Genomic DNA, 18,399 nt, shown 5'->3' with positions numbered 1-18,399 from the left:
CACAGAGATCCTCCTGCCTCTGCCTCCTGAATGCTGAAACTAAAAGCACAAGCACCACAATGCCCATATTTCTCAAATATCTGAATAGGGCTGACAAAAGAGACATGAGCACACACACTTGTAATCCTAGCACTTGCAAAGCTGGCACAATTAGACTGTGAGCTTGAGGTCAGCTTAGACTAAAGCAAGTTCCAGGGTAGGCTGGGCTACCTCAAACAAACAAACAAACAAATACCACTACTACTGATGTAGTTCAGTAGTAGAGCGCTTGGCTAGCACAAACAATGCTCTGAGTTTGAAACCCCCCTTCTCTCTAACACACACACACACACACACTCATGAAGGAACCAGGAGTCAGTTATAGCTGTGAGAACAGAAACTAGATGATGCAGTGATGTGTGTGTGTGTGGAAGGCCATGGACAAGCTGAAAAAGACAAGAAGAACCCAGAGAAAATGCAGCATCTCCAGCTCCCTGGTATCTTTAGCAAGGCTGGAAAATACATTTGTGTTGTTTCAAGTCACTATGGAGTGATTTGCTATAGGAGGAACATGAAACTAACAGTTAGATTTGGGGTAAGGGGAGCAACAGCACACCTATTCACAACTGAGTTTCTTTCTGAGCAACAACAGTTTCTAAAGTATGGGTGTGCCCCATATGTTACATAAGGCAACACTTTGTTTTAAAAATAGACTCCTGTTTATCTGAAATTCAAATTTAACTGAGTGTTCTATATTTTATTTGGCAACCTAGAATGTTGGGGATTGGAGAGAACCTAGGATCACAAGTCTCATGGCTTGCAGCCTGGGGTGATTGGTACTCATTTACATGCCCAGCACTCGGGAGATAAAGGCACAAGGATCATGAGTAGGGGGGCCAGCCTGGTCTAGATGATGACACCCTACATTAAAAACAAACAAACAAACAAACAAACAGATAAACACAGCTCAGGATTCCTAGGCCACTTCACAATTCTCCCACACATGCAGTCTGGCATCTGGCAAAGCCTCTATGTCCTTACATCCTCTGGGCCCTTCCCACAGCCCTAAGACTCCTCTTATCCCTAAGGTAGGGAAAAGAAGAGGTGCCTTAAGGTCATTCCTTTGGATCTGACATTCTTTTGGACCACCAGAATTTTTCTAGAAATGGTTTGTTGTCCCTATTGTACCTGAATGAGGAACCTCAGAGATTTGCCCCCAAAGTATAGTTGCACAAAACATGGATATGCATGTAGCGAGGGTAGTTAATGAGCCAGGCATGAGCTAGTGAACCCTTTTCCAAAGTATTGCTGTCTGGAGACAAGCGCATGAGTCCAAAAGCAGGAAACAGGTAGTTACTGCGTCGGGGTCTGGGGCAAGAATCGTATTATTATTCATGAAGAGCTGAGACCAGGAGGCTAGGACACTGGGTCAAAACGGTTCAGCTGAGGGCATACTGACATGGGACAGCCAGTCCAGATATCAGCTGAGGACCAAGGAGCTCTGGAACGCCAATCCTGAGGTCTGGGTCTGAAGCCGGTTACAGCACCGACCGCCTCCTCCCTGTCAGGAAGTAGGGGATTTGCAAGCCCATGACGATTTAAACGAGAAAATGGTGTAGAACACCAGGCATACGGCAGAATGTTCCAGGGAAGCAGCTGCTTTCCTCCTCCGGGCCTCAGTTTCCCCTCAACGCACCCGGCTACACAGCCAGGGCCGCCAGGTGGAGACAGACCCAAGGCAGCGCCGCATCACGATTCACTCCCGCGCGCTCCCGGTGGGCGCCGCCTTCGCGCGCCCGAACGTCACTTCCGGCGCGAGTGCCGGGCGGGCCGGCCCGGGAGTGCGGGTCGGTAGTGCGCGCGCTGCCGCCCGAGGCTCCTGCCGCCGTGACCCGCGCTCCGCCTGCCGCCGGGCTGGTGAGTGCCCGCGAGCCCGTGCGTGCGCCCAGGGGACAGAGACAGGGACCGCAGAGGGCGAGACTGCCGGAAGTGAGCCAGAGGGGCGGGAGACCCCAGGAAATGGGGACACCTGGGGAGGGGGCGACGACCGGAAGTAGGGGCCTTGGAACGCTGTCAGGGGCGCGGAGGTCTCTGGGGCTCCGAGAGAGATGGTTTCCGGCCTCCGGTTGTTTTGGGAGAAAGGGAATGCTCCACGGGGAGATGGCTCCAGGTTGGGAGGATGCTAGGCTTTGTATCCTGACCCCAAGGCCACCCGTCACGTCGTTTCCACGACTGACAGCCCCTGCTGAGCTGAGCCCTTGGGGATACAACAGGAAGCTGCAGGTGGAGGACAGAGATGATGAGGCCAGGGTGGGGCATGACACTTCTCTCTGCCTCACCGGGCAGGGTTTGCCATACTTTCCCCCATGTTTACTGAGTGCTGTCATGAACCGGCGGCACTGGGGGCTGTGGTGACCCTGGCAGGCAAGGTCTCTGCTCTGTCGGGATTCGCACTGTAGGGGGTCAGTTTCTTCCTTTGTAACATGCAAACAGTGATGATAATATGCTGGCTCAATGTTCCGAAGATGAGATACGGAGTTTGACCGTGTAGTTGGGTGGTAGAGTAATGCCTAGCATGTGCAAGGCTCTGGGTTCTGTCCCCAGCAAGACACAGAAAGAAATAAGAAAAAGGGTGTACAGTGTAGAGCTTGATTCAAAGCAAAACCCTCAAGCGTGTATGACCTCTTTCCATCAGTCCACTGGGATGTGAGCTGAGCAAGGCAAGGTTTTATTGTTTCCCATTGTGTCCCTAGCATCTGTCAGCACAATGCCCGACACATACAGGAGGCAGTCAGTGATTCTTTCATAAATGGATGGGTAGGAACTGACTCTGAAGAGTTTCATATCAACACCTGTGACACTGAGCAAAAGTTTCTAAGGAGCACCAGGAGCCCAGAGCTATGGAAACTTGGAGGGACTGGTCCTGAGGACATGGGCAGGCTTTACAGAGTAGATGACATTGCAACTGGGCCTTGGAGATGTTGAGTTGTGTGGTTGGCAGCAAACATGGAGAGGAAATTTCATGCAGAGGCTATCAGACAAGTGAGAGTTCCAAGAATGGTGGGTCATTAGCTTGTCTTCCCAGGCAGGGGAGGGGTGGAGGAGGAAAAGATGGGGCCTTGAAGGCTAGTTCTTGTAGCCTGTGACACAACAGTCAATCTCTGGTAGGCACCAGTGGGTGGGGATTCCAGGCACCTACCTGTTGGTCGTTGCCATGGAAACAGCCCATGGTGGATCCAGTGAGGCCAGAATTATCCTATTCCTTGCTCTATGAAGCACATTGAAATAAAGCATTTATGGCATGGGGTCTATATGTCCTAATACCTTGTTTGGTGCTACACGGTATTACAAATCGATTACCTGGATATCACACACTGATTACCTACATATGTGACAAGATTGGGGATATCCTAGTCCACAGAGCTGATGTCCAGGCAGCTCAGACAGCCTGGAGTGGGTGAAGACTGAATTCTTCATGTCACTGTCCCCTTTTGCCTGGATTGTTGTTGACCCTTCGATATCGTCACTTCATTCCAGTCCACTTTTTAAACTAAAGTTACTTTTCATATAGCTTTCTGTGGTGTACACATGGCATGGATACGCATACATGAAGGTCAGAGGATAGCCTTGAATTGCTTTTCTCCTTCTGTCACATGGGTTTTGTAAAGTTTGTAAAGTTTAATTCCAGGGATTGAACCCACGTAGCCAGGCTGGAGCTGCAGGTGAGCCATCTGGAAGGCCCTAGTGTGGTTTTTGAGACAATAGAGAGGTATTTTGAAACAGAAATCATGCCAAACCCTCTCTGCCCTCTTCATTCAGCACAGAAGTTTGAAGTTCTCACTGGCATACAGTGCCCTGGCCAGTAGCCCCCAGAAAGCCTCTGAACCCATCTGTTTTCCCCCTTCTTACTTCCTTAGCTATAGCTACACTGGGCATCTTGCTTCTTGGAAAAGCCAGGCTTTTTTTTCAAATATCCTTACTGAACCCTATGGTGTGTTTGGCTTACCCTGTCATCTTTGCTGAAATGTTGCCTAGGCAAGCCTTTTCTGACTGCCCTGTTTAAAACTGCAATCCTGGTGCCACTCCCTCCTTCTCCTCTTCATAAGAGTAGACTGTATATTATGTTAGAAATTGTCTCCCATCTCCACTGGGCTCAACGAGACAGGATTTTTTTTTCTTTGCTTCTGCATCCACAGTTGCCAGGGGGAAAAACCTGGTACATCATAAGTTGGTACATATTTGTTGGATGCATGTGTGCCACCCAGTCAGGTCTTAGGGTGAATTTGTGTGGGTTGGGAGGAGCTGGAGTTAGAACATACTATTGAGAGGGACCAGAATATGCATGGAATGAGGACATCTTTGGAAGCAAGTGAAGGAAACTGGTGTGGCTAGAGGTTGGAATTTGAGAGATGGAGTGGGTGATCCTAAGATTTGGAGGGAGTGGCCTGCTTGGTCACTAGCTGCCATGGACCAGAGGGAATGCAGCCAGGACATTGCAGGTATGTGCAAGGACTCTGAGGTGGCCCCTGCTCTCCTTTTTGTGCATGGGGTGGAAGATCACTGTCTGCTCATGGACAAAGGCTTAGGCTCTGCAGCCAGGGAGTCCTGCTCCAGCTTATTCTCAGGACAGCTCAGGCAGCTGGCCTCTGATTTTCATCCCATAGTGTGTTAGCGCAGTATTTTAGAGAACATGTGTTTTAGTTCTGAACTGGATCTGAATCTCAAGGTTGTTTGAGTTCAAGTTTATTTGATGACTGATCAAGCCTCTATGTAGACCCTTCCACAGAAGGCATAGTGTTGGGCTGTTGGATTTGACTTAGGTATGTGACTCAGGTCAAGACCATTCCTCCTTGGGACCCATCTCCCTGGGGTTACTTGCCCAAAACTCCCACTCTCCCATTTCCCACTCTTGGGGTCCCATGCAAGCAATGCTTCACCTTAAAATATTACATGCACAGGGATTGGAGAGATGGCTCAGAGGTTAAGAGCACTGTCTGCTCTCCCGGAGGACCTGGTTCAATTCCCAGCACTCATATGGCAATTCACACCTGTCTATAACTCCAGTTCTAGGGCTTCTGACACCCTCACAGAGTGCAGGCAAAGCACCAATAAACATAAAATAATAAATTTAAGGAAAAGATTCTGACTCAAGGAGCTGGAGAGATGGCTCAGAGGATAAGAGCACTGGTTGCTTGCTCTTCCAGAGGACCTGAGTTCAATTCCCAGCAACCACATGGTGGCTCACCACCATCTGTAATGAGATCTGGTGCCCTCTTCTGGCTTGCTTGCAGGCAAACATGCCGACAGAACACTGTATACATAATAAACTTTAAAAAAAAAAAAAAAGATTCTGACTAAAAAATAAAGGTTAAAAATAAATACAATACTAATAGTAAGCATTTTTTAATTATGTGCACACATATATGTATGTGCACATTTGTGAGTGCGGGGTCGATTGTCTCCTTTCACCTTTCTGTGGCTCTCGGGATCAGACTCGGTCATTGGGCTTACGTGACCTGTTGAGCCATCACAAAGGCCTGGTCTGCACTTCGTCACCCTCACTTGTGACCTGTGTTGTGACCTGTGTGTCAGCAGGGACCCGCATAGCTAATGTCAGAAGAAAGTGACTCTCAGAGAACCAGCCCCTCCGTGGCCTCGCTCTCCGAAAATGAGCTGCCGCTGCCTCCGCCTGAGCGGCCCGGCTACATGTGCTCCCTAACAGAAGACCTGGTCACCAAAGCCAGAGAAGAACTTCAGGAGAAGCCCGAATGGAGACTCCGGGATGTGCAGGCCCTTCGAGATATGGTGCGCAAAGAGTACCCGTACCTGAGCACATCGCTTGACGATGCCTTCCTGCTGCGCTTCCTGCGGGCCCGGAAGTTTGATTATGACCGGGCCCTGCAGCTGCTGGTCAACTACCATGGCTGCCGGCGGAGCTGGCCAGAGGTCTTCAGCAACCTGAGGCCCTCAGCCCTGAAAGACGTTCTTAACTCCGGATTCCTCACAGTGCTGCCCCACACGGACCCCAGGGGCTGCCATGTCCTCTGCATCCGGCCAGGTACTGTGTAGTCTCTCTGGGGTAGGTCTGTCCTTTCTCTGCTTCCTCTCATAGTTCACTCACTTTCGTGTTTTAGTGAAGGTTCATTTTTGGTTTGGTTTTGGCTTTTGAAAACAGTCCAAGCTGATCTCAGACTCACTGTGAGGCCAAGAATCTTGAACTCCTGACCCTCTTTGCCTCTGCCTCCAAGGTGCTAAGATTTTAAGTGTGTACCACTATGCGTGGCCTCAAAGCTCTTTTGACTACAGATGACAAAGCCATCTCAAGACTGACTGAGGACCACGGGAATATTTGGCCTAATTAGTAAGAAACCGCTCCAAGATCCACCACACTGAAGCTGCTGCCACTCCTAACAGGTCCTAGACACCAGAGCACAGGCCCCAGGACTATCTGTGCTGGGCATAGACAGTATCTTTATACTTTTTACCCCCGGAGGACTAAAGCTAAATCTGGCCCCTCAGTGAACTTCTATCAGTGCAAACTCAGATTTCCAAAGGAGAGAGTGCAATGGGCTGAGGAATCTGGGCTTGGGTGTGGGGTACAGGCGTGATTGCCAAGCCCCTCCCAGGGCCTCCTCTGAGTGGGCTGAGGACAGATAGAAGTGAGACAGTGTGGGCTGGGCAGAAGCCTGGAAAGATGCCCACTCTGTGCCTCCTTCCCCCGTTGGGTTAAACCCTGACAAGGTCCTGTTTATTTTTATTTATTTAAAATATTTTTGCAGTGCTGGGACTGGACCCTGGTGTGCACCGGCTGTGCAGGAGCTGTGCCACTGAGCTGTGATCAGAACCTCTTGATTCATTGCTGATACCCACACTTCATAGTGGTACTTGGTGTAGCTTTTTTTTTTTTTTTCTGCACCTTTTCCCTTTTTATTGGTTTTTTTTTTTTTTTTTTTTTTGAGATAAAGTCTCTATGTAGCCCTGGCTGTCCTTGAACTTACTATTTAGAGCAGGCTGACCTCAAACTCACAGAGATTCACCTGCCTCTGCCTCCTGAGTGGTGGGACTTCAGCATATGCCCAGCTTTTTAAAAGTATCTTTTTAATATTGCACAAAGAACTGTGATAGACTCAAAGGTAAGTAAACATCACATCTATTCACCCTACTTTCTAGTGTATTAACTTCACTATTCACAGAAGACAGGAGGTGGCAACTTAGGTATCAGGAAAGATAATGAAAAATCCATCCCTGTTTTGCCTTCTTGGCTCTGCTCAGATCTTTGGCACAGGAAAGGAAGCTCCCCGTTTAAAATTGTGGCCCTGGGAACAGGTGAAACGGGGAGAGAGTTTCTGATGGCAGTTTTATCCTCTTGGGCACCAGGTGCACTTGAGGAAGGCCCTTGGCTCCACTCATTGCAGAGCCCAGAGGCTAGTGAAAGATGACAGCACTCCTCCTAAGCAGGCCAGAAAGTGAGCCTGTGCTGGCAGTCCTGTGCCTGCAGATTCGCCTGAAGGGGCGTCGGGCGGTACAGCTGCCTCCGTCTCTCCCTCTGCCTGGATGCCTCACACCACTTCTAGTCTTGTACCAAACTGTTTTTGCAGTATAGACCATTCTCTTCACCCGGAGCCATGTGTCAGGCATAGCTGGAGCTGCTTCACCTGCTGTGCTAGGCACTTTCCAAAATTAGGTTTATTTTAAAATAAGCAGTGCAGATTTCTGAGCACCGAGAGACCTAGAAACCGGCCAGCAAGCTTTGTCTTGCTACTGTGAACTCAGTTCAGAAGTGTTATCAGATGATCCGATGTCACCATGCTGGCTCTGCCTCCTCGTGGCATGTGGTTGTGCTTGTAAGATAAATTTCCTCCTTGTGTTTGGGTGAGATCTGGCCCCTCCCTGCTGACCTAGCTTCTTAGGAAGACGCATACCTACAAAGTTGTGTTCCTAACTGGGTTTTACTTGGCTTTTTTCTTATCTCTTTTGAGATGTATTCAGTTGAAAAGAAGATATCCAATTATATAGAGGCAGGCTTAATTCATATGAACATTGATCATCAGGTTTGGCAAAGATTAGTTATGAGAATTTTGTATAGGGCCAGTGAGATGGCTCAGCAGGTGAAAGCACCTGCCCCAAAAGCCTGTGTTCTGATCTCTGGAACCCAAGTAAAAATGGAAAGTGGCAACCTAGGATTGTCTTCTGACCTCCATACATGCTCTGTGGCACACATGTCCACTTACACATAAATGGGTACATGTATCATATACACATAGTGAAAAATAATTTTGTGCACAGTACATATCCCATTTTGAGCAAAATGAAATTTTGTTTTTTAATATATTCTCTCCTGATTTCATACACACACACGCACAATCACTTTGTTCGTGATCCCCGTTATCCTTCATCACGCTTCCCTCTGAATCCCCAAGACCCTTTTTCTTCCCCAAGAAATCCCCCAGTGTTCATGTCCTGTGTCACCCCTTACAGGGAATGGGTGGGTGGGGAGTGACCCACTTCATTTAATTAGGGTTGCTTCTAGTGCTTAGGATGGGAGTTATTTACCTGAGCAAGAGGATTTTACCACAGAAGACTATGACTCCACTTCCCCAGCATTTGGGAGGGGTTTTTGTTTTTGAGACCTGTCTCATGTAGCCCAGGCTGGCCTTGGACTTTCTGTGTAGCTGAAGATGACCTTGGACTCCTGTTCTCACCACCACCACCTCCCAAGGGCTGAGATTACAGGTGTGAGCCCAGACCCAAGTGAGCTGTGTCTTTGTCTTTGTCTCTGTATCTCATGGGACGGAAGGTCTTGGTTTCCAGCTGGGCATGGCAACCTTTGCTTATATCCCAACACTCAAGAGGACCCCTGAAAATTCAGGGTCAGCCTAGAATACAGAGTGACTCTGTCTCAACCCCCCTCACCCCTGTCTCCCCCCAAAAAAGTAGTAAGAAGAAAAAGAATAGGGATTAACAATCAAAAATACCATTGTCATTTTTATCCTTTTCCCAAAGAGAGGCCTCATTAAAGATGCAAAATTAATGAAGTATCCATCCCGCAAGGAGGAATTTGAGGAAAGGCCTCATGAAACATATCTGTGCTCCATTCTGTAACACCCTGCAGGTATTTGTGAGTTAGGACTACTCACTGTTTAGATGACAAATGACCAAAAGCACACTGCAGTCAGTTGAAACAACTCAGGTGACATCTAGGTTCAGTTAGATTTGGGGGTGAGGGGCAACTAGAGAGGTGATTCCATCTCTGCCCGCCTTGGCATGGGCTTCATTCTCAGACCAGCTCTGGTCTCATGAGCCCCTGGACCTCAGGCTTACAGCTTTACTGCTATAAGAGGGATGAGTGATCTTCCCTTTCCCAAGAACCATACCCTAGATGGAATCTGGCTCTGGGTCACCTGGTTTAGAGCACATCATGCTATGACTAGGATGTCTACCAGATTGGCCAGTCAGTTCTGTGCAACCTGTGTGGCCAGAATGGAAAATCAGGTGGTGGTGTAATGACACTTGATGGCAGGAAGCAGCGGTGGCCAAGAAGGTAGGTGTTCACCCTGTTTACTTAAGAGACAGGCTCAGTGGTGGCACACCTTTAATCCCAACACTTGGGAGGCAGAAGCAATCGGATCTCTATGAGTTGGAGGCCAGCCTGGTCTAAAGAGTGAGTTTCAGGACAGCCAGGGCTACATAGAGAAACCCTGTCTTGAAACAACTCCCCCCCCAAAAAAAAAGAGGGGGGTTAGAATGCTGAAGCATCTTGCCCAAGGTTGCACAGCTCGTAAAAGTCCAAGGGTAGCATGTCTGGCTTCAGAGCTCACACTTTTAACCTCAGCTGTGTTTTCATCTGCAGATGTTCTGCTGGGTTTGGAGTCTAGAAAACAGCTGCTGGGCAGGATCTTGGTGACAAGAATATCTTTTTCTTCCATTGCAAAGCCAAGGTTTTAGATGATGCATCTTTTTCTGAGCACTTGTTTGTATTCATTCCGTAACTCTGTCTATCCTTGTGACCTCAGACAGATGGATTCCGAGCAACTACCCAATCACTGAGAATATTCGAGCCATATACTTGACATTAGAAAAACTCATCCAGTCCGAAGAGACACAAGTGAACGGAATTGTAATTCTTGCAGACTACAAAGGCGTGAGCTTATCAAAAGCATCTCATTTCGGCCCTTTTATAGCCAAAAAGGTGATTGGCATCCTTCAGGTATGGCCCCTGTTCACAGTGTACCCATTCTATGGTTACTTTCTTTCCTCACAGCCTGCCCACTTGCTCCTGTCATAATGGGGACTATACAAACCCTACTTCCCACTGCAGTGGAAAGAATCTACAGTCCTCTGCCATGATTCCGAAGGTACCTGTGGGGAGGTACCTCTCTGTTCTTTTTTTTTTTTTTAACATATTATTTATTTGTTAATGCATGCCAGCAGAGGGCAGCACCAGATCTCATTCAAGGTGGTTGTGAGCCACCATGTGGTTTCTGGGAATTGAACTCAGGACCTCTGGAAGAACAGTTAGTGCTCTTAACCACCGAGTCATCTCTCCAGCCCACCTCTGTGTTCTTAATGGTTCACAAAGCCCTGTCATTACAGTTCAGTCCTTCTGGGAACACTCTGAGAGAGGCAGGAATTCGTTTTCCTTTTTGATAGATGGGGTAACAGAGACCTAAAGAACACATGGTCTACTCCACGTGTCACAGATAAAAAGTTGAGCTCTTGTTCATTGACATGCCCCTTGGGTGCTGCCTCCTGTGAGCTGTGAAGTGCCAGTGGAACAACTGCCCTTCCCTGGGGTCCACAGACGTCCAAGCCCTTGCTGTGAATTGACTTATTTAAGCAGACTGTTTCAGTGTTGATCATCATTTTATTTTGCCTTGTTTTCTCAGACAGACTCTCATGTGCTCCAGGCAGGCCTCAAACTTGGCATGTAGCCAAAGGTTTACCCAGTCCTCCTGCTTCTGCCACCATGCACAGCTCCATCAAGTCTGATTTTCCTTAGCTTCTACTGTTTTTATTTTCTTGTGCTGGGAATAGAACTCAAGACCTCATGTATATTAGGCAGACACTCTACCACTGACATACATCCCTGGCTTAATGTTTTGTTTTGTTTTTAATTATTTTATGTGTATGGGTATTTTGCCTGCATATATATCTGTACGTATGTGCTTGGTATTCCAGGAGGCCAGAAAGCATTAGATTCCCTGGGACTAGGGTTACAGACTGTTGTAAGTTGACGTGTGGGTGCTGATACTCAAACCCAGGTCCTCTGGAAGAGCAGCAGTGCTCAGGTGCTGAGCCATTCTTCCAGATCCTGGCTTATGGCTCCTGCTGAATAACACATAGACACAGTGTATGACACATAACACATCCACACAATGTTGGGTTTGGATCTGTATTTTTCTAGTAATGTAATATCACCCAGAAGGGACCAAAATTCCAGAGTTAAGTAAGTTTGGGAACTGTGATGTAATGTGTCCCCTTCTTGTGAATGTCACTGTAAACATCAGTGTATTAAGGCCTGTGAACAGAACTGCACTTAAAGACATACCCCCGATTATTTAAATGGATCTGGAGATTGAACCTAGAGCCCTGCATGTTAGGCAAGGCTCTACCATTAAGCTACAATCCCAGCTCTTTTTAAAAAACAGTTTTTATAGCAGGGCAGTGGTGGGGCACACCTGTAATCCCAGCAAGTCAGAGGCAGAGGCAGATTTCTGAGTTCAAAGCCAGCCTGGCTTACCGAGTGAGTTCCAGGACAGCCAGGGCTATTTCACAAAGAAACCCGGTTTTGAAAACCCAAACAAACAAAACAAGACAAAATAAAACAAACCCACTTCATATTTTGAGATAGGGTATCCCCGAGTGGCCCAGGCTGACCTTGAAAGTACTATGTATATTAGTTACTTTTTTGTTGCTGTGATAAGGCAACTTACAGAAAAAGAAGTTTATTTTGTGTATGGTTCTGGGAAATAAGAGTCTGTCATGGCAGGGGAGCATGATATGAAGAGTCAAGCATGGTGGCAGGAAGGAAGCTGAAAGCTCACACCTTCAACAGCAAGCACAAAGCAGGGAGCACTAAAACTAGTGAGGGGCTATGTGCTCTTCCTCTAGAGGGCCACTCTTCCTCAGCTTCCCAAACCGTGCCACCAAGTGTTCAGATACCCAAGCCTGTGGGGGAACATCTCATTCAGACACCATACTCTATAACTCAGACAGGCCTTGAACTCACAGTCCTCCTACCTCAGCTTCCCAAATACCTATGATTACAGGCCTGAACCACCAAGCCAGGCTAAGGAAACCTGTATGACTATGTGAGCCAGTGTATTCCTCTGGCTCACGTATTTCCCAAGCAGGCCTGCTTCACATCATGTCTGGTACACCCTGCAAAGTGCAATTGGGCAGCTCTGACCTGGAAGGTCTGATGTTTTCCAGCTCTTTCTCTGTCATGGTAGACTGCAGCTTCCTGCTAGAGTAGCCGCCCTCCACCTGCCACCTTTGCCTAGTCTTCTGACCCAGACTTCCTCAAAACCTGTCTTATTTGTTGACACTAGGCTGTCTCTGAGGCAGCTGTGAGAGTCAGAGCAGACTGCCTGTGCTTCTTATGGTTTAGAGGGGAAGGGCAGCCGCAGAGGGGCCGGTACTGAGATACTGCCCATGCTCTAACATGGCATTTCTTTGACCCACAGGATGGCTTTCCCATTCGGATAAAAGCAGTCCATGTAGTGAATGAACCTCGGATATTTAAAGGCATTTTTGCCATTATAAAACCATTTCTGAAGGAGAAAATAGCAAACAGGGTGAGTGATTTCCTTTGAGCTTGATACTTTTTAAAATCTCCCTTTTTTTTTTCTCACTTGATTTATTGTGACACCTAGAACATCATTATTTTTGTTCAGAAACTAATTTGGAAGTATAAGGCACTTAACATGGTCCATCCTTTTTATGAGGGGAAGATGGAACTCGTAAGAATACATTGTTTGCCAATAATGAGTATAGGACGAGGGTGTTGCATTACTACTGGGCCTCTTGTAGCCCAGGCTGAATGGTGGGATTTTTATCATAAGCTCCCTCCCTGTTCTGTAATCTATTCAGACTTCCTGGTCTCCTGGCTTAGACATTGTGAACCAACATTGCATTTTATGTGTAAGAGGGTCTAGGAAAGGGGAGGAATGGGTCACCAAGCAGGTGGATTGATCATCCATAACTCAGAACTTCATGCATGCTAAATAAGTGCTGTACCACTAAGTTACACAGCCAACCCTAGATGACACTTAAAAAAGGGTCCCCCTTTCTGACCCACAAAAGGCCCTCCTCTTTTCATCTTTCTCAGGGCCACTGATGCAAATGTGGTAATGACAATTTTATCTTCCTTCCTTGCACCCAGAGACACTGAGGTCACTCCAAAGGCTGGGTTTACAGGTTCACACTTTTTCTTTTGTTTTAAAGATCTTTTAATGTTAAAGTAAGTGTGTGTGTGTGTGTGTGATGTCTGGAACTGGAGTTACAAGCTGTTTTGAGCCACCTGATGGGAGTGCTGTGAACCAAACCCAGGTTTCATTATGGCATTTTCATCCCCCATTACCCTCTTGTCCCCCTCCCACTCCCATTGTTCATCTTCCTTTCAAGTAGTTCCCCTTCTTCCTTCTTGTCTTTTTTTGTCTGTTTTGGTGATAGAGTCTATTTAGGGTTACTTACAAGGTCATGAATAAAGGGCCATTTACAGGAACATGGACACTTACATGTGGCTATAACACTGAAGAAAATTCCCCCTCCCCCCAGCAAACATTAGCTGCCTATAGATCCTTAAAGAAGGAGTGAGTGGTCCTGCCCCCAACACCATGATGGAATGTTGAAAGATGCAGTCTTGTGCCCGTGATCACAACTGCTGAGTCTATGCTTTTTGTACTGTTCTGTTTCAGTTCTTTCTCCACGGGTCTGACCTGAACTCTCTGCACACAAACCTCCCAAGGAATATCCTCCCCAAGGAGTATGGGGGCACAGCTGGAGAGCTAGACACTGCCACCTGGAATGAGATACTATTGGCATCAGAGGAGGACTTTGTAAAAGAGTTCTGCCAGCCTGTGCCTGCCTGTGACAGTCTCCTGGACCAGCCACTGCTATCTGAAGGACTGATCTCAGATGTACAGTGTGATGACTCCATGCGAGCCATGAAGTCCCAGCTCTCCTCCTGCTATTAGCACTCTTCTGGGAGTCACCATTTATAATTCCTTCATTCCTTAGAAATACACAGGCTTAGGATGCCAGTGCCTCAGTCTTGCTCCATCATTACGCAGTGATGGGGCTGCCTAGGGAGATTCAAGGGTGAGCCCATCACAGGCAGACCTTTGGCTACCTGGATTATTCCAGGGAAGACAAGGAAACTGTCCCAGTGAATCGCAAATGTTTGCAACTGCTAGTCTGGATAAGCTGTCTGTATCTGTATCTTGGTAGCAACCAGGGTCAGTCATCTAAAGTGACTATGAGAAGACAACTGGATTGATCACAAGTCTGAAGCAATTTGGTCACAACTCTGAAGCAATCTGCCAATCCTGAAAAGTGGCCCCATATGAAACTGTTGAGAGTCTCTTTCCCAATAGCTGTAGGTGTTGACCTCTGTTGCTCATCAGCAAAGTGCAAGGTTCAGGCCCCTGTTGTCATCACTGGGCCTGGAAAGCACTGTAAACTGAGCAGTAGAAATGCCAGGACCCAAGCAGTGCTTAAAGATCAGATTTGGAAGCCCAGTGCTTCAGAGCATCCCTGGGATTCCAAGGTTGAATCTTGCAATAGAAACTTTTCCCAAACCCATAAAGCCTTAGCTCTGTTCGTCATGAGATCATACAGGTCAGCACAAAATCCTGGATTCTAGGACTGACTGTGTGGCTAAGGAGTCAGGTGTGTGACTGGACAAGACACGGACCTCAGCTTTGTCATCTCCAAGGTGAAGCTACATGGAATGGGGGTTATTGGGACTGCTGAAGTTGTCAGGGTTCCTGCTTGGAAAGATGGCTGTGTAGAGGTAGTTGGCTCTTGTTTTGTTTTGTTTTTTTTTTTTTTTTGTGGTACATACCCAAGCCTTATGTAAAGCAGTGTCACCATTTGGCCAGGCCTTTGGTGGTAACCAACTGCCTTTGCAGAATGATGGGTAAACTTGAAAGGGATGGCTTTCGTGAGGCTGGCCAAATCTTGTACAAACTCCTTCCACCTTGGAGACACTAGTAGTAGAAACAGCCAGAGTAATTTGCCAGATTTGGGCTTCTTCTATTTTTGTGTGTGGAAACACACTGGAGCAGGTTATTGCTGGTTTGCCTAGAGGCCCTGCCAAGTGTTTATCTATTGTGGAAGGACCAGTTGGCTAGAACATTAGTTTTGCATTTAGGCACTTTAGACACCTATCAAGATTTTAGCCTTAACCCAAGCATTGAGTGAAGTAATTTATCTCCTGGATTTTGACCTGTTTCTTTTGGTATTCATCGTGAATTATGATGTTAAATAGTGTTACATGCTGTTGGTTGTGTATTTACTAGACTAAGCAGGCTTTCCATACAGCTTACAGGCATGGCCTTGAGACTCAAAGGTCAGTCGATTGTTACTAAATTTCCTAAAACATCTACAGAAGTTCTTAATGGAAACTTAACATAAAGATGCCAATTATGGGGGACATTCTTTTCACCGTAGATGCTAATCCTTGATCTTCTAGGTCTTGACTAAGCTTAAGTGCCAAAACACGCCCCTCTTGACTGCCCAGAGACTATGGTCTATTGACCATAGACTCTGCTATTTGCTTTAGCTCCTGCCAGGTTTTCTGCCTAAAAAGATGGCCACCCACACACCTGAAAAGACCCGTGATGGCTCCGAACCCAGCAATCTGGGTGAGAGAATCTATTAGAAGCTTACTTAGGTCCTAAGGGGGAAGAGAGCACAAGGAAAACATAGACAAAGGGAAAGATTAATTTCTCAGCCCCGCCAGGCTCTCTGGTCTAAATCTTGTCATGTGACTAGCTAGTCCTTTGTGTGCTTGTTTACCAAACTTTTCTGGTTAGGCCAAGGGGGAGCTGTTCCCATCAAGCCTCTGAGAGCCTGGGTCTGCTGTCCCCACAAGCTGTTCTGCTTGCTGACTCTAAAAGGTCAGTTTTGGCACCTCCAGTTTGAAGCAGGCTGAGACCAGGACCTGCTGGTGCACAATAAAGCAGTTCCTGGGCTGAGCAGCAGGGGTGCAGCAGAGGAGAGTACATTGGTGGAGGCAGCAGATGAGCAAGAACTCAGGAGTATCTGACTTTAGGGAAAAGCTCTACCCATTTCACAGACAGCAAAATGAACTTTTCCTAAAATTCAAGGTTGTATGGTGTTGGGAAAAAAGCGATAGTGAAATAGAAGTGGGTTCCAGCTTTATCTTCCTCCATGGCCTTGAATGTGCCACTTGACACCCTTGATCACTGGAGAAAGAGGCTTGTATGCTGAACTCTGAATCCTGTTCCTAATTGGCTCTCTGGCCATAAGGACACTCTTCTTGCTTTCTAAAAGCAAGGTTATTTAAGAATGTAGGTCAAGTGAATTGTTGCTGAAATATGCTAGTTTAGGAATCTGGGCATTTTCTTCTCCTGATCAAGTTCGCTACAGACTTCCACTAAATTCAGTTCCCTGAAACCTATAGTTCCTTCATGGAGGGAGGAATACAGATAAAATCTACAGAAACAGCCAGAAGTGTTGGCTTCAGACCTTGGCTTTCTCTGGGCATAGGAGGGGTTTAGAGCATTCAGATTTCATCCTAGGTTTTTGTTGTTGTTGTTGTTGTTGTTGTTTTTGGGTTTTTTTTTTTGTTTTTGTTTTTGTTTTCCGAGAAAGGGTTTCTCAGTGGCTTTGGAGGCTGTCCTGGAACTAGCTCTTGTAGAGCAGGCTGGTCTCAAACTCAGAGATCTGCCTGTCTCTGCCTTCCAAAGTGCTAGGGGGCATGCACCACCACCACCCAGCCTCATCCTAGGTTTGTAAGCACCTCAAGTTACAAGGCAGTTTCTTCAGAAATGCAGGCATTCCTCTGACTATCTGAGACAGCTTTAGTATCCAGCAGGCAGTTTAGGCAGAAATCATGTCATCCTTCCGGTCATTCATGAAAATTGCTTTTTCATTTGTGCAGTAACAGCCACACTGCTGTTGTAGCATTATGACAATACCTCACCTTGAAGTCATGCACTTCAGGTTTTCCTGTAAAATCTCCTTTAGGAAGGAAAACATTAACTCAGTTGATGCAAGTGTAGCTCTCCGATGGTCATGCCAGGCTGCAACACCAATGGGCTGCTCAGGACAGCCAGCTATCTTGCTAAGGTGTCTCAGTATTGCCATCTGTTCACTTTGTTAAATGTCAAGCAAATTTTTCTGCTCTCCTGACTCAAATGCTCAGCTTCAAATGCAAAAAGCACGACCAAATACTTCTCCATGGGAGCTTGCTCCACAGGAAGGCCCCGTGTAATTTGCAGCTAGAGAGGACCACACGTTTACTGGTTTTCAATTACCTGGGGTCCTGTGTGTTTTCAATCTCACTGGAGGCTTTTCCATCAGGCAGTTAAGTGGTGGCTGCTTTAGTCTCCCGGATGTGCCTCAGCTTCTTGACATAGTACACAGGAACTCAACAGGTAAAATACTTGAAACTTCTCAGTGGCCAAGACCTTGGACAGCCTTCTGACAGGTGGAAATGGGGCTGTTTCCCTGAGCAGTCTAGGCCACTGTTTTAGCCCCTGGTCACATTCCTTACTTCAAACTGAAATTCAGTTTGGCTTTTAGTAGAGGCACATGTGGTGGATTCATCTACTTCAGTGTTCATTTTGACCAAAAGTTTATTTTTCTAGGGCATTTTTCTAAGTGGTGAAATAATGTAATTTTAGTATGCATGACTGGATCTCCAACAATAAAAATCTCTGTAAGGCTAAGTATGTGATCGTGGTTTTGTTTCTTGAGACAAAACCTGGATGTAGTCCTGGTAACCTAGATAGACACAGGTTTCCTAACCATGGGCCCAAGTATAGCCTCCTGCCCTCTAGATGAGCTTCGGAGGGGCACTGTGGCAGGCACTGGCTGCCACTGAGCATGAGCACTTAGAACACACTATCTGTGTATAAAGAAAAATGGATTTAGCTCCACACAGTGGTGGAAGCATATATTTTTCAGGACCCAAGACTTGAGATGTTTCTCTGGACTGACCCTGAATCCTTCCAATGACATCTAATGATTCCTAAAGAGCACCTGTGGCATGGACAGATGGACCAAGTACCCAGAGTACAATATTTCATTTAAATCTTCATGAATGAAATGTGTTGCCCCTGTGAGGAAAATGGCCCAAAATTGTTAATTAGCTTGCCAAAGACACTCAAAGCCAGGCCGTCCAATGATCTTGTATCAGGAGGACATGATGGGTGGTGTTTAGTGGCA

At 46.9% G+C, this 18,399-nt stretch overlaps 1 protein-coding gene across 3 annotated transcripts; it reads left to right on the top strand.

Moving 5' to 3' along the window:
• The first annotated feature begins 1,763 nt into the window (after nucleotides 1-1,763).
• On the top strand, nucleotides 1,764-17,900 carry Ttpal (alpha tocopherol transfer protein like). 3 transcript variants are annotated; one of them, XM_027423491.2, is made up of 5 exons: nucleotides 1,764-1,896; nucleotides 5,575-6,037; nucleotides 9,993-10,186; nucleotides 12,666-12,776; nucleotides 13,899-17,900. In XM_027423491.2, the coding sequence occupies exons 2-5, from the start codon at nucleotides 5,590-5,592 to the stop codon at nucleotides 14,175-14,177; spliced, it is 1,032 nt and encodes a 343-aa protein (XP_027279292.1). In that variant the 5' UTR covers nucleotides 1,764-1,896; nucleotides 5,575-5,589; the 3' UTR covers nucleotides 14,178-17,900. The 3 variants fall into 3 exon arrangements, with proteins under 3 accessions (XP_027279292.1, XP_027279293.1, XP_027279294.1); XM_027423492.2 differs by having other exon boundaries at nucleotides 1,785-1,896; nucleotides 5,572-6,037; XM_027423493.2 differs by having other exon boundaries at nucleotides 1,832-1,968.
• The last annotated feature ends 499 nt before the right edge of the window (nucleotides 17,901-18,399 follow it).

This window comes from Cricetulus griseus, chromosome 6 (assembly GCF_003668045.3).
Source record: "Cricetulus griseus strain 17A/GY chromosome 6, alternate assembly CriGri-PICRH-1.0, whole genome shotgun sequence".
In the NCBI taxonomy this organism is placed as follows: domain Eukaryota; kingdom Metazoa; phylum Chordata; class Mammalia; order Rodentia; family Cricetidae; genus Cricetulus; species Cricetulus griseus.
Note: the sequence above shows the minus strand (reverse complement) of the source record. Positions and strands in the feature narration are given on the sequence as shown.

Bases quoted from the DNA above. Each gene is read 5' to 3' on its own strand.
- Ttpal (XM_027423491.2), top strand. From the start codon at position 5,590: ATGTCAGAAGAAAGTGACTCTCAGAGAACCAGCCCCTCCGTGGCCTCG. The intron at 10,187-12,665 runs GTATGGCCCCTG...TTTGACCCACAG, and splicing joins AGGTGATTGGCATCCTTCAG to GATGGCTTTCCCATTCGGAT. The intron at 12,777-13,898 runs GTGAGTGATTTC...GTTCTGTTTCAG, and splicing joins AGGAGAAAATAGCAAACAGG to TTCTTTCTCCACGGGTCTGA.